A 19,064-nucleotide genomic window follows, 5' to 3' on the forward strand; every position below is an offset into this window, starting at 1 on the left:
TGGAAAAATGCTCAAGTAAGCGATACAGATTGTATCTTCTGCACTCTGACACATTAATACCTTCTAGATGTCATAAATAATCTCAATATTAAAGCTTATTTTAAAGAGAAAATTTCCTTCTCTTTTTGCCTTTTTTTTTTTTTAATTCTCCACTATCAGTACTTTGCAGATCATAGTTCTCTTAATGATATACTTAAAAGTTACAGTACATTTCAGAATATGTGCTGTGATAATTGTAGACGAAACCTCTTACTGCAGAAACTTACTTAGGATATATTATAAAATGAAAAAATAAATTTGAAAGAACACTTAGGTCTAACTTAAACATGCAAGCTGGACATGATTTCTCTCCTGGTGCTTGACAGTGTAACATGCTCTAGATAAAATACAGCTTGGCAATTCATTGCCACCCTCTTAAACTTAATGTGAAATATGAGAAAAATAACCTCTACTACATAGAATACAGTAAATGTTATCACACTGTGATGTCCTAACAAGTCCCTAATAAGTCCTTTTTGCTAGGCCTTTTAATATGTTGCTTATGTGAAATATGCATTGATCATCAGAATATTAGTAAAAGCCTACCGTCATCTGCATCAGTAACATTGAAGTTCAGAATAGCAGATCCCGGAGCCAAGTTCTCCATCAAAGACGTACTATATGAGGTCATGCTGAACACTGGCGGATTGTCGTTTATGTCCAGTATATTGAAGTACACTCTGATGGTAGTAAATTGGCCTCCTCCGTCTTCCGCACGAACGGTCAGAATGTAATACTGCTGTGTTTCATAGTCTAGTGCACGGGTCAAGTTGAAGACTCCTGTAACAGGGTTCAGGAAGAACATGCCCTCTTCATCATCTTCACTCACAGTGTATGTGATTTCTCCATTTATACCGGAGTCATCATCAGTGGCTAGAATGGCTGCCACTAATGAGCCTGCACAGCATGAGAAAAGAGTAAAGTAAGTCACTAGTAAAAGGCACATCACCAAGGTGTTAAGAGAGAGATCATTGTCAAGCACCTCTGCAGAGTTAAAGGAATCCTTTGTAAAAATATTCAAGCCTCAGCATTGTATGCTTAACTTCTTCAAAAGGTTTTTCAAAGCTGACAGCAACAACATCCAATATTATGCTGATTTTCAAGGGCTATTAAAAAATACAGACAAGAAATGGTCAGCAATATTTATTTTTATCTTTAAATGGGAAAATGTCCAGATGAGATATCAACCATGGCAAAAACAATTTTAATGTATTTTCTTTCTGCTACTCAAACGATGCTTTTCTCCCCACAGACAAATACATGTTCTGAAAACTTCTATTTAATTCCTTTAAATGCAGAAACTGAAATGTCAGGACATACCAAAGATCCCAGCTCTACTTTTTGAAAAAAGTGCATAAGCAGAGTAACAGTGGTTAGAAAACCAGAAACCTTATAGGGGTCGACTCTTCAGTGTTTTTTGAAATTCAGCTCCTTGTGAATTTGTGCTATTGTTTTCGTTTCCGCATAGCTGCATTCACATGACTGACCTATCTTACTAAAGTTTGGAAATTCAGTCTCGCTATTTAGTATATTGAACAGTAATTATAATTAAAATCAGGTCATTTCCAAGAAAGTTAATCATTTAAATCTTTTTCCTGGAACCAAATAAATTATATTTGTTCTAGCACAGTTAATAGTTCACAAGCAATGTGATGACGAAAACTGCTTATCAGGATGAAGAAAACTGCTTATCAAGATGAAGAATATTGCTACAGCTCTTACCCAGTTGGATATCCCTGTACAATTTCCATACATTTGATTACCTAATATTTTAACATTTCTGATTGCATGTTAATTAGTCAAAATGACTCTATGGCTGTAATATGCTGCCTTTAACAAAAAACACCACCGAATTTTCAGACCACATAGCTTTTGAAAAGTTTGTTCTAAATAGTTTCTAAATAGCTTAAAACCTAGCTTCTAAACTCTAAAACAGTCTCCTTTTAAAAAAAGGAAAAGAGCAACTCAAGAGATCAGCAATTAATTCTAGGAATCAGAATTAGCTACCTAACGGTTACATTTTTTAAAGAAAACATTGTCAGAGCCAGGAGTTGAAGATGAGATTAAGAAAATATGATGTTAAGGTTAGGAAGTGAGCGTATGTCAGAGCCAATATATAAATTACTGGCAGTTCAATGGTCACCAGACTTGTGATCCTACCCTCAATTTATTAAGTATTATGAGTCATATTCACTGAAGATGACTAGCATCACCGCATCTTTTCCACAAGAGTATAGTGTTTCCATCCTGTAAGCTTTTCCACTTATTTCTTTTCTTGTTTATTTTATTATTTTAAGTATAGCACTCCAAATTTTCCACTGGAATATGCATAATTCCTATTCTGCACCTATGTATTAAGTTGTTTTTTCTTGGAATAGCAAACATTTCTGTACTTCCCTAAAAGAAACGTTACTCTACTAGTGCACAAGTTAACAAGCAGAGTTTCAGCATGACATGATTCCCTCTACCTCTGCATCATGTTTGAGGGCTGCTCACTGGACAAGTCAGATAGGTCTTCTGCCCTCTTCCCCTCAAGTACCTCTAGATAGACAAAAAGAAAACTTCTGTCACTTTAGGGCCGTTTCCTATTTACCTGGAGTGGCATCTTCTGGAATGTCAAAGGAATACACTGGTTTGGAGAACTTGGGGATATGGTCATTAACATCACTGACAGTGATGTTTATCCTCATGTCGGAGGACTGCAGGCCATCATCAGCACGAACCAGCAGGGAGTACTTGGAGCGGCGCTCCCGGTCCAGGCGCTTGGTGGCTATCAGGTCTCCTGACTCGGGGTCAACATGGAAGCTATCATCCGCACCACTGATAATAGTGTATGTGACAAGGGCATTGGCTCCCTAAGTAAAAACAGAAGTGGTCAAATCAAGTTATTTGCCAGGAAAACCACATCGTAATTTTAAGTAAGACAAGAACTGTTCCAGTAACTGCACTTGGCAAATACTTTCAGAACAGCTTCCTTTAATAAACAGCCTTCCTGCTCAGCCTCTTTTTCAGTCCCCCAACACAGATGCATACACACACAGTTTTTATTTATGAGACGTGAAGTGACAAGATTGCTCTGATACTTTTCTGCTCCACTGTTCATAGAAGGATTGCATCCAGTCAAGACCACAAAGCTCTGATACTTGTTTTAACTTCAGGCCAGTATTACCAAGAAGTGCAACACCTTTTTACTTAACAGTGATCAGTGCTTATTAGTATTTTATGTTGGAAGGTTAATTTAAATGAACATCCTGCCTGCAGACACAGCTCTGCCCTCTCTATCAGGCTGAAGAGGAGGAGGATAGGATGGATACAAGGATGGAGATCAGGGCAGCAAGCACCAGTTCCACCACCTCCAGGTCAGAGGAAACTCCTGGGAGCAGTGTTTGCACGGGTGCTGTGCAGCAGCCCCCTAAAGGGCCCTTCATGCGTCAGGATGCATTCAACTCTATGAGTAGCCAGCCCTGTAGTGACAAGTCATTTGTCACTAATAGCACAGTTCTGATCTCTTGGGTTGGGCTGTCAGTCCCTGGAAGCCAAAAACATTTCCTCTGGGGATCAAACAGAATTTCTCACTTGACCTTGGAAAAAAACAAAGGATTCATAAGCATTTTGAATATTTTGGCTAAAAAGAAAATGACAGGAAAGTAATTTTACGTAGAAAATATGTTTTCTTATTTATTCCTTAAATATTGAAATTAAAAGTTAATAAAAAAAAACCTTTTCTACCCCAAAATTGATACAATGCATCTTGCCTTAGCCCAACCCTATCACAAATATTGTGAAAAGCCACCTTCTCCTGCCTGTATCAGTAATGAAAAAATCATTCAGCTTTACAGATCTCTGTTCTAATGCTTCCCAAAAATGGCCACTACTCAGACTCCGCCTTCAGTCACCTAAGGATGGCTTACTCAGTCTGATGATTCTGCCACACTGTTATGCCAGGGGATGCAGCCAGCCCAGCACATTTCCCCAGAAAGCCAATACTTAGCTATATCTTTTTCTTCCTAGCATTGGTCTTTATGGCAAAGGAAAACAAGACCTCAGAATCTGGGGTCACTTCCTTCCTTTACAAGATACACCTGCAGGCACTGGGATGTGTTTTGGTGAGCACTTGGCCATTTCCCCCATGTCTTTTGTGTGGGGACCACAGGTCACCCTGATCAAAGAGATCAGGGAGAAAGAAATTACAGCTACTACCAAACAGCTAAAAAAGCAAATTAACAAAGATAAACACCCACTCTTACCTGTGACATGAGAGAAAAACATTCACTACCTGGCCTTGTGACAGTGCCTGATGCCAAATCTATTCCCTGGAGTGCTGCTTCAAAGAATCAGATTCAGCCAACAGATAAAATGACATTTTGAAAGAAAACTCCCTTCTCCAAGTGCCTGCTCTGGAACAGCTGCACGCAGTGCTTCAGCATACACAGACCCTGTGTGATCAGGTGTATGCTTGAGATATGTAATATGTTTTCCTGTAATTGTGTGGTTTAATAAAAACAGATGATGGGAACTTAAGATTTCAGAGGTGATCACATTTTTACCATTTTTTTGGCTGGGTAGCCTTCTACCAACAGAGCACAGTGAAAACAGAACTACTTGTGATGATGGCCTAATCAAATTAGTAACTTTACATTAGGTGAGAATTAGGTGAGAAACAAAGCAAAATATACAATTATGAGGTATAACATATTAAAAAGCTGTATAGAAATTTCCCATCAAGAACAGTCTGAAAAAAAAAACTTGCGAAGTGCTAGAAGTTGTTGCAATTGCTAAAGCCTTACGTGCCATTTAGCACTTACACAACTGTCTTCTCATCTTTTCTCAGATCTCTAAAAAGTGCTTATGCTAACATACAAGGGGCTGAAACGTGATGCCTTAATATTATCAATGCGGGATTCTTGTATACACTTCAATCATAAGTTTTAAAGGTTCTGTTATCCTCTCAAAGCTAAACCTTTTGCTCTGAAGGCCGCTATGTACATAGCAAAGGCAGTATGCTCATTTTACTGAGCTGCATATGTGGGTAGCACATGTGAAGAAAGAAGACAGAAACACATAACACAGCAGGAGTTGACACAAAAGAGAAGAGAGCATAATATATTGCTAACATCTTAGATAACAGTTTGCCAAATCTCAGCATAAAGCAGCCATTTAACATTTATTTCTTTCTAATCTTAAGATACACATTACGAGGCACACAGTTACAATTTTTGTAATGGATATGCACTTTTCCGAAGTCAACTTTTGTCTGTTCATCGGAAAAAAAGTTCTTAATCATTTTTACCAGTCACAGAATCACAGAATTGTAGGTGTTGGAAGAGATCTCTGGAGGTCATCTAGTCCAACCCCCTGCTAAAGCAGGTTCCGTGGTGCAGGTTGCACTGGAAAGCACCCAGGTGGGTTTTGAGTATCTCCAGAGAAGGTGACTCTACAGCCTTTCTGGGTAGCCTGCTCCAATGTTTTGTCACCCTTACAGTAAAGAAGATTTTGTCATCTACAGACTGAATTTCCTGTAGTTCCCTGTCTTTCTTGAACTGGGGAGCCCAGAACTGGACACAGTACTCCAGATGTGGTCTCACCAGGGCAGAGGAGAGGGGAAGGATCATCACCCTCAACCTGTTGGTGACACTCTTTTTAATGCACCCCAGAATACCATTGGTCTTCTTGGCATCCCTCTGTAGTGGCAAGATTAAATACATCAATTAGCAATCACAGAAGGACTAGCCAAAGTAACACAAAAATGACTGGAAATAAAATTCTCCTGAGAGGGCTGAATTACCTTATTATTTGAATGAAAGAATTGCTTGTTGTTGTTAAGTGTAACCCTATATTTTAATGACAACACAATCTTCTTTTCATGCTCATACTAACTTTTTAGTCTTTTCCCTAGTGAAACGCAAATAAGTTCAAGTGAATGAAACAATATGATTAACTCTCTCATAATTTACTTTCCAAAAGGAATGAATACATTAAATTATATTTGGATGTATTTGCATGACACATACAAGAGATTCCAATAATCCTCATTAAGGATTAACTGTTTAACACCCATCACTCAGAAGTCTTCTGCTAGTTCCTCAACAGCTCCTCAGTTGTAGCATCCTCACAGAAACATATCCATGCAAGCAAAAAGGCTCTGTGAAAGAGTCCATGTACAGAGCAGATGTTTTAGCTTTCTTTCCTTTCTCTGGTGAAATAAACTTTCCTTCAGACTAACAGTATAAAGTTACCTGGTGAAGGTGTGAGCAAGTATTAGAGTTCTCTCATTCTACAAGGCTTATCTCATATGAACTATACTACAAATCTCAAAACTGGAATTAACTTAGATCTAAAGCTGTGGTCTTTAACTGCATGTCAATACATCTCTGCAATAAGCTGGGCAGCCCAGAACTGTTGCTAAGTCAGCAAGTATGGCATGTGATGAAACTGCTGATAACAACACCGTCTAGAATCAAAGGGGGTGTTTTTTGTCATCAGTGCAACTACTCATTAGGACATGTTATGAGAAATTAACTCTCACAAGTCCAGCAAGCACCTTCAATTAACAGGGACTTTGTCATGACTGTGTGTGCCTATGTGGGACTGATGGAAGGCACCAAACACGGCCTAGGAAAGGGTGCAGAAGCAGCACAAAGAACTGGGTGGCACAGTGGCTTCTCAAACCCTCACACAAGGAATAAAGGAACAAGTAAAATGTACATCCCCAGAATAGCATTTTTTGTATGTGTAACCCTGCTCTTACCTCATCAGCATCCATGGCTGTCAGCTGCATTATCTTAGATCCATCTCCTATATTCTCTTCCACAGTCAGATCAAGCATATCTGTGGGGAATACTGGCGGGTTGTCGTTGATATCTTGAAGCGTTATTTCCACCTATAAAGAGAGGAATCAGAAAAAGTTGTATGAGCACTACAAGTTAGATGTTGATTAGACTTGAATGTTACAAATCACATAATTTTGAAAGAAATCAGGTAAATTGTGCCTAATCGCATGAATTAGAACATTGCCAAATAACAGTGACAACAGGAACAACCCCTCCGGATATTAAAATTCCACACTGTTATAAAATACTTATAGGAAAGCTTCTAACATAAATAAAGATAATTTAACTTGCTGATAGTGACTGATTTTAAATGGCCGTAGCCTAGTTTATATTGGAAAAGATCCACTGATAGACTGTCATTGTAATCCCCAAAGTCAGCCCCTGGAGGATATCTGCCAAGTCCCGGGGCAGGAGATCATTCAACCATTAAATGCTGCTTGACATAAAGATGAGGTGGTGTAAAATCCTCTCTGAAATGTTTATTTATTGGCAACTCTCAGTTTTGAGGGAGGAAAAAACACCATTGCACTTTATATTAAAAAAAAATAATAATAATAATAATAAATTATGTTTTACTCTTTATTTCCAAGCTCTCCTCTGATTGCAAACAAATGTTACTTTAGGAGCAGTCACTACCATCTACTCATATGCATACTTGCCTATGCATATCTAAACAAATATTTTTTCACTTGCTAAGTGCGCATGTTTTTCCAAGTAATAAAGACAGTTTATGTAAGATTGTGCATTATTTCACAGAATCACATAAAATAACAGAATCATAGGGTTGGAAGGAACCTCTGGATAAAATCCAACTCAACCCCCTTCTAAAGCAGGTTCCTACAACAGGTCACACAGGAAAGTGTCCAGACGAGTCTTGAATATCTCCAGAGTTGGAGACTCCACAACCTCTCTGGGCAGTGTTTCAGTGCTCTGTCACCCTCACAGAAAAGTTTTTCTTATTTTCAGATGGAACTTTCTATGTTCTAGTTTGTGCCCATTGCTCCTTGATTTGTCACCTGACATTGCTGAAAATAGCCTGTGACTGGCTCCATCCACTTCAGTCCCGTCCCTTAGCATTTATAAGCACTGATAAGATCTCTCTCAGTCCTCCCTTCTCTAGGCTGAATAGTCCCAGGTCTCTAAGCCTTTCTTCAGAAAGGCTCCTCATCACCTTTGTGGCCTACTGTGCTCTCTAGAAGTTCCCTGTCTTTCTTGAACTGGGGAGCCCAGAACTGGCCACAGTACTCCAGATGTAACCTCACAAGGGTAAAGCAGAGGGGAAGGAGAACTTTCCTTGACCTGCTGGCCATTCTCTTTTTAATGTACCACAAGATACCATTGACCTTCATGGCCACAAGGGCATACTGCTGGCTCATGGCCAACTTGTTGTCCACCAGGACAATTAGGTCTTTCTCTGCAGAGCTCCTTTCCAGCAGGTCAGGCAGTAATCTGCATTGATACTGCAGTTATTCCTCCTCACTCTACACTTGCCCTTGTTGAACCTCATCAGGTTCCCTTCTGCCCAACTCTGCTGCCTGTCCAGGTAACTGAATGGTAGCACACAGCCTTCTGATGTGTTAGTGATTCCTCCCATCTTTGTATCACCACCAAACTTGTGGAGGGTGCACTCTATCCCTTCATCCAGGTCACTGATGAAGATGTTAAAGAAGATCAGACCAATATTGACCCCTGGGGAACACCACTTACTACCTCCAGTCAGACTCTACACCTCCGACCACAACCTTCTGGGTTCTGTCAGTCAGCCAGTTCTCAATCTACCTCACTGTGCATTCATCTATCCTATCTTAGTTTTTTCATGGGCAGGATTGTTGAGCTCTCACAGGTCTAATTATGCTAATTCAAAAAGCTGTAGAGCTTGATTTTTCCCTGGTTGCCGGATATGACATGCAATGTTCCAAGAAAAGAAAAAATGAAAGAGGACACAGACACTCTACAGTATTTATGTGTGTGGGGGGGAAGAAATGGTTAGTTTTGGATCTAAAATATTAAAGCATCACCAAACATTGAAGACCTGCTAAAGACAAAAGCATGCGCTGAAGGAAGCTGTTACCGCATGTACTTGCCATGCCATTGTCCGCAAAGGATTTCCCTGTACTTGCTAGGAAACATACAGGTCTGCTCTGGATGTGATCAATGCAGACATCTCTGGTGATCTGAAGCCTATGATTTTTACTGTTTCTAGTCACCTGCCATTATGTTTTTTTCCCGCTTCACTTTTAATACAGATCAGTAACTGCCAAACCATGCTGACTTAATCACTGGGACAATCCCAAAGATAACTATTTTAATGATAGAAGCTTGGTTATCTGCAGAACAAGTGAGGCACCCAGGCTTGCTTGCTCATCTTTCCCCAAGCTTTCAGTAGCTGCATCTGACATTCATCAATCATCTAATGTAAGTAAATTGCTCTGTCATGCTTTTTTTGTTTGGCTGGTTTTTTAAAGTTTGTGTTTGGTATTTATGCCCATGTTAGGTTACTATCAGTGCCAGAACTTTCCACAGCATTAAAGAGAAGTGGCACATTTTTAAAAACAGAGGATATATTACATTAACATTAGGGAGATCTGCAGGAAGAGCAGACAAAACACTGGGCCTACAGGTCTTCAATGGACTTTTATAGGAGGCCATTATTTATACCATATATCATTCCTTTGATTATTCACAAAAGGTATGTAAAAGGTCTCATGGACTGAGACAAAGTAACCCAGATGTTTTGTTATCAAATTTAGACCTATGACAATAGAAGTACCAGAAGTGCTAATCACAGCATCATAAGTTCAAACAATCAAATAACCAGGCAAATTCTCAGAGGGAAAACTAGCCCATGTTGATTTTCATGGTGACTGCTGCATCTGGGAGACATTTAATCATGGAAAGGAAGCGACAGATGAAGGATTTTGTCAACTGCCAAATAGGTCCTGCACCTGAACTGCCATGGCAAAACACACACCTCTGGTGAAAGTATTGCATTTCGTTAGGTTCAAGCTAAAGCAGCTGCACAACTCTGCAATTTATTTGTTAATAACATGTATGTCATGCACAGCTTCAACATTTCAGCTACTAGTGACATTTCACCACTGGAAACCATTTTTTAAATGAGAGATTGGCCTTTGTAAAAGTCATATGAAAAAAAATAGGAAAACTTCTGGGGTTTGGGGTTAGGAACTCTGCATTGCCTACAGCTTGCATAATGTATAATCGTATGAATCCAAGAATACAAAATGATAGGGTTCATAAGACAAATAAATTACAAAGCTGGATTCTGGAGGACTGAAAAATAGAAGTAAAAATGGTATATTCTATAGAAGTAGGTTTATCCTGAAAAATCGGTTTTCAAGTAGACATTGTATTTCACACCGAATGTGTGCTTTAGATTAGGGAGCAGTAAGAAATTTTCAAACAAGGGAAGAAATTCTTAGAAAGATACCTAAGTATTTTTTTTTAAAGTTTTTACACTGTAATTACTGATAATCCACAGAATTTCGATAATGCATATGGTGTCATAATTCACTGTTGGTTAGGTCTCATTAGCAGCCCTGTGCAATATGCCCATTTACAAAAATTTCACTTAAGTAATAAGTGTTTTAGAAATTAATTTCACTTTGAAATTTTTTCAGAAGTCCAGATCCCAGGTAAAATCTCATAAGACAATCATGACCACAAAGTCTCTCAGTGCCACAGAGTACAGGAAGGCTTCAACATGTCTTATCACATCTTTACTGAGAAGGAAAAAAAAATCAAAATCTGTCATTAAACATCTAAGCCAAATTTCTCTGCAGCCAAATGCCTCTTTCTAGTTCCACATTACATATGCATAAAGATACCAGTATTCATCACTTGGCTCTTAAAATACATGGTTTGATTAATATCATATGCTACCAATTATTAACTGTGCAAGTCTGCCTCAGACTTAATGAATGCAAGACAAGAAGGTGACCTGCACCCCAGGCATTGTGTTCAGAAAGCTCTACACAATGCATGCTGCGCTCTCATGCTCAACCATGACAAAACACCCTCCAGCAACAACAGTAAATACCTAGTTCAGAAGACCAAAAGCCTCAAAAGCTGAAATATGCCCCAGGAAGAAGGAAAGGGAACTCAAGGAAATTGTTCATATCTTAGCCCATGGAATAGGAAGGAACCCCTCGGTGAAGATGCCTGTAAGACTGCAGGAAGTGACAACCACCACCTCCTTTCTGCCTCTCCTCCTCCAATTCTAGCCAACATGGGGAATGTTTGTTTCTGCAACACCCCACAGCCATCAGTCAACACCCTGAGCATGCAAAACAGGCACAAACCTGTCACCTGAAAGCATCTTCTGAGCTTTTCAGTGTACTTTACTCTGGACAGGCCCTGACCAGAAACCTCCTACAACTTTCCATCTTGCAGATGTATCTTTGATATGTAAACAGTAAACAATATAGACAGTAAGCAGTAAACAAGATAGAAACCAAATCTTCTTATCTCAAATAAAATAAGGACTCAAATATAATAAAATACAGCAGCAGGAAAAGGACTGCAGCCTATTTAGTGGGCACATTCGTGCTTTTCAGTTCTCTCAATGGCTCTTTCTTCTGGTCCAGGTGCTGATATAGGTTTTGCTCCTTGAACTTCTGCTGAAGTCATGGGACTGCTGTGACTATTTAGTTGCAATGACTTCTAAATCTTTTACAAATGTGATAGAAAACTGATAAATAGATTCAAAACATTGTCTTGCTTTAATTTTAAGGAAGAAATGGAAAAAATCAGACAAGTTTTGTTCTACTTGTGTCTGTTTAAATCTCAAAAAAATTACTCTAAATTTCTATAAATTCCAGTATAATGCTTCCCTTCCCATATTTAATGCATCTTCAAAAAAAGAGTGAAAAATAAAGCTTTCCTTCAGTTTACTTAGCAAAGAAACATATAGAATTATAGAATCATGAAGGCTGGAAAGACATCCAAGATCATCTTGTCTAACCATCAACCCATCCCCAGTGTGCCAACTAACCACGTCCTTAGGACATATCTCCATGTTTCTCCAACACATCCAGGGTGAGGGCTGGTGACTCCACCACCTCCTGGAGCAGCCTTTTCCAGTGCCCAACCACACTTTCAGAGAATAAATTTTTCCTAATACTCAACCTGAACCTCCCCTAACACAGCTTGAGGCCATTCCCTCTCATTCTATCCCTGTTCCTTAGTAGAGACTGACCTCCAACTCACTACAACTTCCTTTCAGGTAGCTGGAGAGAATGATATAGCTTGCTTATTCACTGCAACATAGTATATAATAAACATAGTAATTTTACATATCAACTTCTGTGCAAATTGTCTTTGGGCTTCCTGATTTTTTTTTGTTCCGTTGAACCTGTATTAATTTAAGATGCAAAAATACAAACACAGAGTAAGCCACAGAGATTATTAAGAGCAGGAAGTCAAACTGTCACAAATTTCAAATTTCCCTGTGTCTGAATCAAATTCCACATTCTCCAGGCATAGTAACCTCCTTGCAACAGTGCAACGCCCCTGCCTATTGCAGATGGTCAGCCTATCCTCATCTGTGACAACCTAATTGCTGCATCCTGCCATCTCACATTTGCAAAGCAGAGGAAGTATTAATTACTTTAATCTTATTGGGATTCTTATTTGCTGCCCAAATTGGTGCTCTTGAGGTTATTTTCCATAAACAAATTCAGAACAAATTATGTCTTGTGGGAGTATGAAGCAGTAAGGTTTTTGTCTGTATGATATAAAGCAGCATTTACCTTAAATAGATTTTACTTGATTTGCTTATTTAAATGCAGATATAAGGAGAGTAAAAATTCAGATCATCCTCCAGTGCTAATATATATAAAGAATCAAACGAGAACCTCAATTCATAAAGCATACATTGTTTAAGTGTTTAGGGCACGAAGTGAATAAAATTAATTTCATGTTAAACTTACTGATTTTGATGACAGTTAAATGCGGTCTTTACTTTGAAAATAATAAACGATACATTCTTTGAATTAACTGAGGGCATTTATGAAGAGTTTATGTGAAAGAAGCTCTACAAGAGGGATACTGCAATGTAATATCACTACTTTGTGCAGTTTTAGAAACAATTCTGGGGGCAAGGAAAAAATTATGATAGAAAACTGGAGGTTTTTTGTTAAACAAAATGAGTATCTGGGTGCTATTAAATACAGTCTGCATTTGAAAAATCTGTTCTTACTGTAAATATGTTGAATTAAGAAGCATTACTAGATGGCCAAGTTTCATTTCTTAGAGCAAAAGAATTAATCCACTTCAAAAACACTAGTCCCCCAGACAATCACTATTGAACAGGCTAGACAATTTCCATGCTTTACATAAAAAGCTTAATAGTTTTATTCTGGAACAAGAAATTATTCTAGTGACCAAACATGCTGGGTTTATGAGCTACAAAGGTATGTAAAATAAAACATTGCACTAAAAGGCAACATGCCAAATTCTATCCGATCATAACGCCTTCTATAAACCAGTGGACTCATTTGGCCAGAATATATCCCTCTGTTTTATTGCTCTTATTAACATTTGTTTTTCTTTTATTTCAAGGTGAGGAGGGTTTATAGACAGATTTTTTTTTCTGAAGTTCTTCCATCTATCCAATGAAAATAAGGGGGAAAATGTTCCACAGCAAATGAATTAGTTCATGCGGCAGCAGCAAGGTTCACTGGGAGCCCCGAACCACATGCAGTCACTTGCAGCCATCCCATCCACATTCCATGCTTCATCTGAGATCTCTGGCTAGAAAAGTGATCTAAGAAGAAAGGAAGTCCCAGATGTCTCACACTTCAATACTTCTTCAAATGTGACAGCTATTTGATTAAAGATCAAACAGAGGGGAGAGGTAACAGCTTTTCTTTAGATTTATATATTGTTGAGTCTTTCTTCTTTCCTTCACTTGTAGCCATGATATTCACTGTATCTCTCACGAGATAGCATCTAATCTAAAGATGCTATTGGCACACACTGCCCTGAAGACTTGCGCTTATGCTTAAGTTATTATATGATCCTTCATGCTAAAAAACATAAGGGGCCTGTCCTTCTTTGATGGAGACTGTGGTAGTGCATAAGTAATTTTAGAAGAATGAAAGTGAAGGATTCTGTTCCCCATCTCCTAGCAAATATTATCATAAATAGTAAAAAAAAAAAAAAAAAAAAAAAAAAAATTAAATTGCCAATGTAACATGTGCATGCAACTAACACAAGAACATAGCCAACACTAGTTATTTTTCTCCTGCCTCCACCACTTATGCCTTTAGTTCATCCAGGAAGAAATGCTTCACTAATCCTGAAAAACACATGTACATGTAGATTCCTTTTTTATTGACATGAGTAATCTTATTGGCTATTCACATCAGTGAAGTTATGGCTATACTAAGAGTTTGCAGGAACAGTGCATGTGCTTCCTCCAAACTGTGAAGGAACAGATTAAGTATCAGTCTACTAGCAAGCAAAAATGGATTTCCAGAGAGAAAATGTGGGGAAAATGTGGGGAAAAAAAGAAAGAAAAAAAAAAAGAAAAACAAACAAATGAAAAAAACAACGATCACTGTTCTAGGAAATCTCTAAAAAAAAGACTTCAAGAATGATAAAAACTTAATGGCTATGCTGAACCAGCTTTCCAGCTTTACCTAAAGGTGACTGTGGGTGAGTGGGGCACTTCTCACTGATGCAGAATGCCTCGTTACATTGAGCTAGGAAAGATAATGCAGTGGCATGTAACTCATTTCTGTCGGAACCATGCTACAGCCTGGAGAGAAAGAAAATGCTGGGAAATGGTAAGAAAAAAATAAACACTTTTAAAATTACTTGGATAACCAGTAATACCAAAGTTCAGGAAGATGGGAAACCTGAACTACAGCCCTATATATTTATAATTTCCACAACAGGAGGAAAGCCTACTTTCCAGAAAATGTCTTGGGACAAGACTTTTACTTAAAGGATGAATGAGGCATCTGAATATTCCATTTTCTAGGAGGCAAACAATCCCGGTACATGCTAGTACAATAAAAAATTCCATTAAGCTATTGTGCTGCAGAGCAAATCTGTTAAATAGAAATATAAAGTTGCTAAGGATTCCAGTATTAATGGTGGTAACACTGAGGATTAGGAAAAGAGGCAACAATGGAAAAAAAGACAAGCTGAAACGTCCAGGAGGCAGCAGCAGCCACTTGATTGTGCAGTTTTGGGGTAGCATCTTTGGGAAAAAATATATATACATGAATGTAGTGAATATAAAGGGAACTTCTTCTAGTCCCTAATTGTAGGTGACGGGGATAAGCACTTAGGCAATAAATGGATGTGCCAAGCCATATACTTGGGATCTCTCCACAGAAGGAGAACAAGGTAAAAGGCTAGATTTAGATGTTACAGCCCAAAGGTCCATTTTAAAGGAGTACCTTAAGGAAAGAAGGGATGTGAAAGCTGTCACAGCTGTGATTGCCCACTCCAATCACTCCAATGCAGACCACAGAGACCAAATATGGACAAAGCAAAAGATAACCAACCTTTTGAGCCAATCTCAAACAATATTTCCTCTTTCCCAGGAGTTATTACTGATTACCAGCCTAAAAATTGTTTGGAAATGTAGGTCTCAACACATTTTATTAAAATTGCATTTTCTCTATTAAATAAATGTGTTCATAAACACGATGAATAAGATTTATAAGTAATGCTGCAATTTCCCAGGTAATTTCAATCCATGGGCTCCAATTCCAGTATATTAACACTGCATAACTTTCCTGGAGGTGAAGTCATATGGTAAAGTACATTTTACTGGGGCAATTTGATGTTTTACAACCAACTCACTTTTATAAAGCACCAATATCTCCTAGAATACACCGGGAGATCAGAATACTTGTACAACTCAGAGATTTAAGCAACACTATCAGAAAAATTAGGCAGAAATCTGCTTACATTGTTATTTAAGGCTAAAACAAAGTCACTTCCTTGTGATGTCCCTAACAAACACTAAACAAAGAAAAGGTGCATAATTTGTTTCTTCTTTCTCTATCCTTTTTTTAAGGTGACCACTGGGAATTGCTCTGCCTGGAGTCTTGATTAAATGTTTCACTGCATCCAGAACACTTCATCAAGCAGCGTAGCCAAAATCTAGTATGGCTTGCAAATGACTCATACTTCAGCTATGAGAAGACCAGAATAAAGAACATTTTACATAAAAATGCCAAAAAGGTTGGTAATTTAATCTTGATTCTAAGTAGGTATGCAAGGTCTCTGAGAGCAGCATGTGCTTGCCTAGGCAGACAATAAGGCATTGTCTGGGAGCACGTTACCTGCTGTGGTTACAGCTAGCCCTTCCTCTGAGCCCAGATGATACAACCACTAAAAAGAAGTGGTACGTTCCTGTGACAGAGCTGCAAATACTACTTTTAGAGGATATGCAGTATGATTTATCTGTTCGTGCTAAGAGTCCAGCAGTACCTGAGCAGAGCTTTCATTAAAACCAGTGACATGAGAAACTACATTCATTAGCCCATGAGTAAACATATGCAGCTGATAAATTGTATCCCCCCACATGTTCACGGAAACAGATGAATAAACACTAAAGCAGTACACAGAAATTAACTTCAGAAACTATTATTTGTAGCACTTAATCCTAGCGTGCATACCATAAATCACCAAGGATGACACAAATGGTATTCTGATACTCCACTTAATGAAATAAACACTGGGTCCAGGCACTCTCCCAGCTGCTCAGCGACAGCATGGGCTTCCTGCTCAGAAATCACACAGATGCACTCTGTGCTGTCCAAACTTTGCCCCTCCACCAGCCAAGCTGCCTGTGTGCTCGGGCACCCTCTCCAGCTCAGCCCAGGCAAAGATGTGTCATGATGTGTTAAGCAGCTCAGAGCACTGAGAAGAAGCCTCAGATCTTCAAATCTAAGCATCACTACAACTTTACTTGAGAAAGGGCAAGTTAAAGCAAACAGTTAAGGCTATGTTTCAATTATTTACTGCTTGGGTATGCTATCTGCACGCAACCGTGACTGATGTTATTCCTCAAAAAAAAAGCTCCTACTCCACGCAATGAACCCAGCACTCAGCAGCCCAGGATAGCCTTGTGCAAATGGCCATGAGCAAGGACAGGACCGCTCCCAATCCCACAATGTCTGCAAGGCTTGCTGAGTGCAGGGGGACGGACTGGCAATCCCATCTGAATCTGCTGGTTAAAAAGCTGGAATGGAAAAATTGTTTTTCTAAAGACAAAGCAAGCTGTATTGCTGCTCCTCCTTCTCCTGAAGTCAATATTGTCTAAGTAATTGTTTAAGTGCTACATAATTTACTGCTTGCCAAAAAGAGGCACAGTCTCACATGTAACAAAGGGAATTAAGACCAGGCTACAGAACGCAATACTCAAACCTTGGAAAATTTAAGAAAGCAACAGCCTGCTGATTTTAAAACACACATCAAAACGCACAATTGTATACATGGAAACCTGAAATAATCCAACTTAACAATAACTGAGAGATAAACATCAAAGTGGTACAAGGAAGGAAAATGATAAGGAAAGCCATGAGCAGCGATGTTTTTTTTTCCCTTCACCACCAAAACCATAATGAAATACAGGTTATTTTGTCAGTACTGCTAAATGAGTAACATGTGTAGCTCACTTAATATTCCTAAAGTTAAAAGAAAAAAAAAAAAAACTAAGAAAAAAAACTTTTTTTTTTTTTTAAGTGATTATTCAAAAATGTTCTTCTGAGCCATGTTTCAATAGGACTAACTAACATATTAGGACCCCCCCTCCCCCCAGATCTGCCCAGAAATGGCAAGCCTGGTGGGACCAACAGACGACTGTGCTGGCACTATGGATTTTAAGTGTGTGTGCATTTGTATGGGCAGATGTATACACACACAACAAATACATTTGGTGAACTGAGTTCCTTGAGTGCAGAGGGCACAACCTCCAATCTGCACACCATGGAACAACCCTTCCCTGCCGAACACCATGAGAGCACCACATGTGCTATAAAGACAGGCTTGCTCCAGAAACACATCAAGAGGTGCAACTGCTTCAGGGCACTGTGAAGGGAGGAGGGCAGTCAGAGCACAACTTTCCTTCCCTCCTGCACCCATCCTTCCACTGCCTACCTATGGATGCTGGGACACATGCACACATGTGGCCCCTATGTCATCTCCCCAGGTAAAAATGGTAATTTTCTCATGAAGATATTAATTCTTCTGCGTCTAGTGCTACCTCTAGTTACAAACCCCATTCCAAATACCTGCCAAAACAATACAAACATTTGGCAAACACTTTCTAGTGAGGTTTTTCTTTTTTTTTTTTTTCTTGGTTAAATACTCAAAACACTGTACATTTGGGAACCATTTAGTTTATAACTTTGCATTTAATTAAATGAGGTCTACTGCCATTTAATAATAAATGGATTGAGTTGGTAAGAACATTTAAGTGCATGCCAGGAAAAAAAAAAAAGGCAAAGAAAAAATGCATAAAGATAGAAAAAGCAAGCATTAGCAATTCAGTGATGTGAATATCACACCTCTAAATTAAATAAATCAGCTAATTAAACTTACAGGTGTGCTATTTTATAATTATGAGACACATTCAATTGTCAGGACAATAAGTTAAATTCACTCCACCACTGAAGGTTTCCCAAACTTCGCCCTACCCGTTGGCATAGTACAAACAGCATTGCTACAGTCACCTAAGAAACCACATATTGGTGCTTTTTTAAAAAAATTACTGTTCTTAGAGTGGAGAGGAATTAAAGCTATATGGCCTAATGTCATGCAGTTACTGGAGTTTAATAGTGGCACTCTTTGGAGCAGAAACATCATACAAGTCTGAATTAATTTTGGTAAAAAGTGTTATTTTCTAGTTTCCCATTCAGAAAAACAGGATTTTTTCTAGAAATGCCCAGAAGTTTTTCACTCACATTATTATCAGGTGCTAACAAGCCACTGCTCAGGTAGAAACTCCAAATAACTAGGTTTCTCTGAAAGTAATGCCTCCTATTTATTCCCATGGAAACTACGACACACACAAAAAATACAATAACACTATTTGATAGAGCAAATTCTCAACTACCAACCATTTTTTTTTCAATATAGTCAACACCATTAGCTCAGAACTTTTGCTAGTGATGAACAAGAATCTATATGACATGCTTATACAAATCTGCT

The 19,064-nt window shown here is 38.6% G+C and overlaps 1 protein-coding gene across 1 annotated transcript in view; it reads right to left on the reverse strand.

The window, feature by feature from the left end:
* FAT4 (FAT atypical cadherin 4) overlaps nt 1-19,064 on the reverse strand; it is a 133,967-nt gene that overhangs the window by 56,789 nt on the left and 58,114 nt on the right. Inside the window, exons 2-4 of the mRNA XM_090140056.1 lie at nt 6,788-6,919; nt 2,633-2,894; nt 586-936 (exon numbers count right to left, since the gene is read on the reverse strand). Coding sequence (XP_089996182.1) covers nt 586-936; nt 2,633-2,894; nt 6,788-6,919 — 745 coding nt within the window. The remainder of the gene's footprint in view (nt 1-585; nt 937-2,632; nt 2,895-6,787; nt 6,920-19,064) is intronic.

This window comes from Phasianus colchicus, chromosome 4, assembly GCF_987193195.1.
Source record: "Phasianus colchicus chromosome 4, bPhaCol1.hap1.1, whole genome shotgun sequence".
Classification (NCBI taxonomy): Eukaryota; Metazoa; Chordata; class Aves; order Galliformes; family Phasianidae; genus Phasianus; species Phasianus colchicus.